This window comes from Seriola lalandi, unplaced genomic scaffold (genome assembly GCF_002814215.2).
Source record: "Seriola lalandi dorsalis isolate HSWRI2012SDOR001 ecotype SW California unplaced genomic scaffold, Sedor1 jcf7180002004019, whole genome shotgun sequence".
NCBI lineage: Eukaryota > Metazoa > Chordata > Actinopteri > Carangiformes > Carangidae > Seriola > Seriola lalandi.
The window spans coordinates 1-1,682 of NW_019474674.1; the positions used below are offsets into that span (position 1 = coordinate 1).

General features: G+C 43.0%; 1 protein-coding gene across 1 annotated transcript; it reads left to right on the forward strand.

Moving 5' to 3' along the window:
* Nucleotides 1-94: 94 nt before the first annotated feature.
* LOC111668338 (chromatin remodeler ATRX-like) lies at nucleotides 95-1,152 on the forward strand (the record flags this gene model as incomplete). Its single annotated transcript, XM_023424376.2, has 4 exons — nucleotides 95-273; nucleotides 516-653; nucleotides 763-938; nucleotides 1,035-1,152. Coding segments are annotated over exons 1-4 (544 nt in total), but the record flags the coding sequence as incomplete, so codon positions are not given.
* Between the last annotated feature and the right edge of the window lie 530 nt (nucleotides 1,153-1,682).

Below are 1,682 nucleotides of genomic sequence, written 5' to 3' on the forward strand. Positions count from 1 at the left end.
TGTGTATGTGCGTGTGCATTTGTTTTCTGATTCATGACCTTTTTATCTTTTCAAAGATGTCTACACAACATATTGATATTTGCTGTGTTTAACAGGTGACTGAGCTGGCTACAGTAAAAAGGCCACAAGAGCGAGCATATGCCCTCCAGCGATGGCAAGAGATGGGCGGCATTATGATCATCGGCTATGAGATGTATCGAAACCTGACGCAGGGCAGGAACATCAAGAGCAAGAAACTCAAAGAGACCTTTCAAAAGACACTGGTAGATCCAGGTATGGTGCTGCGTAATGCTGCTATGTGTTAGAACTGCATGTTAAAGTATGTAGGAGCTCTAATGAGACGGTGAAAAAAAAAATGTATCTGATATATTCAGTTCTGATTTGATTTGACTTTTTCACCTTTGTTATAAGCCGGCCTAATGAATGTCTGTTGACTTGATTGATTTTTAAACGTGTTTCCAGCTGTTCTCTCTCTTGTCCTCAAGCTTCTCTTTTTCCTCGTTCACTTACACCAGGTCCAGACATGGTGATCTGTGATGAAGGCCACATCCTGAAGAATGAGGCATCTGCGGTGTCCAAAGCAATGAACAGTATCAGGACGAGGAGGAGGATTGTTCTGACTGGAACGCCTCTGCAAAACAACCTTGTTGAATGTGAGACTGCCTTGGTCGCAATCCTTATTAAAAAAAGACAGACAAATAGTGTGGTTTTCTTTAAATGATTTTATGTATCTAAAACTTGTAATCTCTGTCTCCTTACCAGACCACTGCATGGTGAACTTTATCAAGGAAAACCTACTTGGATCAATTAAGGAGTTCAGGAACCGCTTCATTAACCCCATCCAGAATGGTCAGTGTGCCGACTCCACACTACATGATGTCCGGATCATGAAGAAGAGGGCTCACATCCTCTATGAGATGCTGGCCGGCTGTGTCCAGGTAAGAAAAAAACTGTCTGACACAATTGCCTCAGGTTCTCTTTGACCGCCTCTTCTTTGTCTCCTAATGCAACTCATTTATTTCTTCTTCCCACAGAGGAAGGATTACACAGCGCTCACCAAGTTCCTGCCTCCAAAACATGAATATGTGTTGTCAATAAGAGTGACGCCAATCCAGTGCAAACTCTACAGATACTATCTGGAGCACTTCACAGGTGAGAACCATGCTCTATTATGTTTTTCTTTTTGTTTGTTTTTGATGCACAGCAGCAAAGGGTGTTGAGAGAGACAGTGCCATGTGATTGCTTGGTCCAAACTATTCTGGTCTTTTTGGGTGTTTGGAGCAGCACAGCCTCTAGGGGCTGCTAGTAGGGCTTTTACAGAATCAGGTCTGATTGCCCAGACAGGGGTTTAGCCTAGTCTTAGACTAAAACAAAATTCAATTGAAAATTCCACTGGAAAACATGCGTAGGCTAGGACGAGGCTAAATCCTACTGCAGGAGTCTTGTTTCTCTTAAAATTGCTCTCTTGACTGGATGTCAGAGACGGTTTTTAGATAAATGGAAAGCCTTTCTGGTCTCTCACTTTTTCATACTGTATTAAGTCGTTTAGTGGACTTTTCTCTCTGAATGTGGCCCTGTGTGTGTGTGTGTGTGTGTGTGTGTGTGTGTGTGTGTGTGTGTGTGTGTGTGTGTGTGTGTGTGTGTGTGTGTGTGTGTGTGTGTGTGTGTGTGTGAGAGAGAGA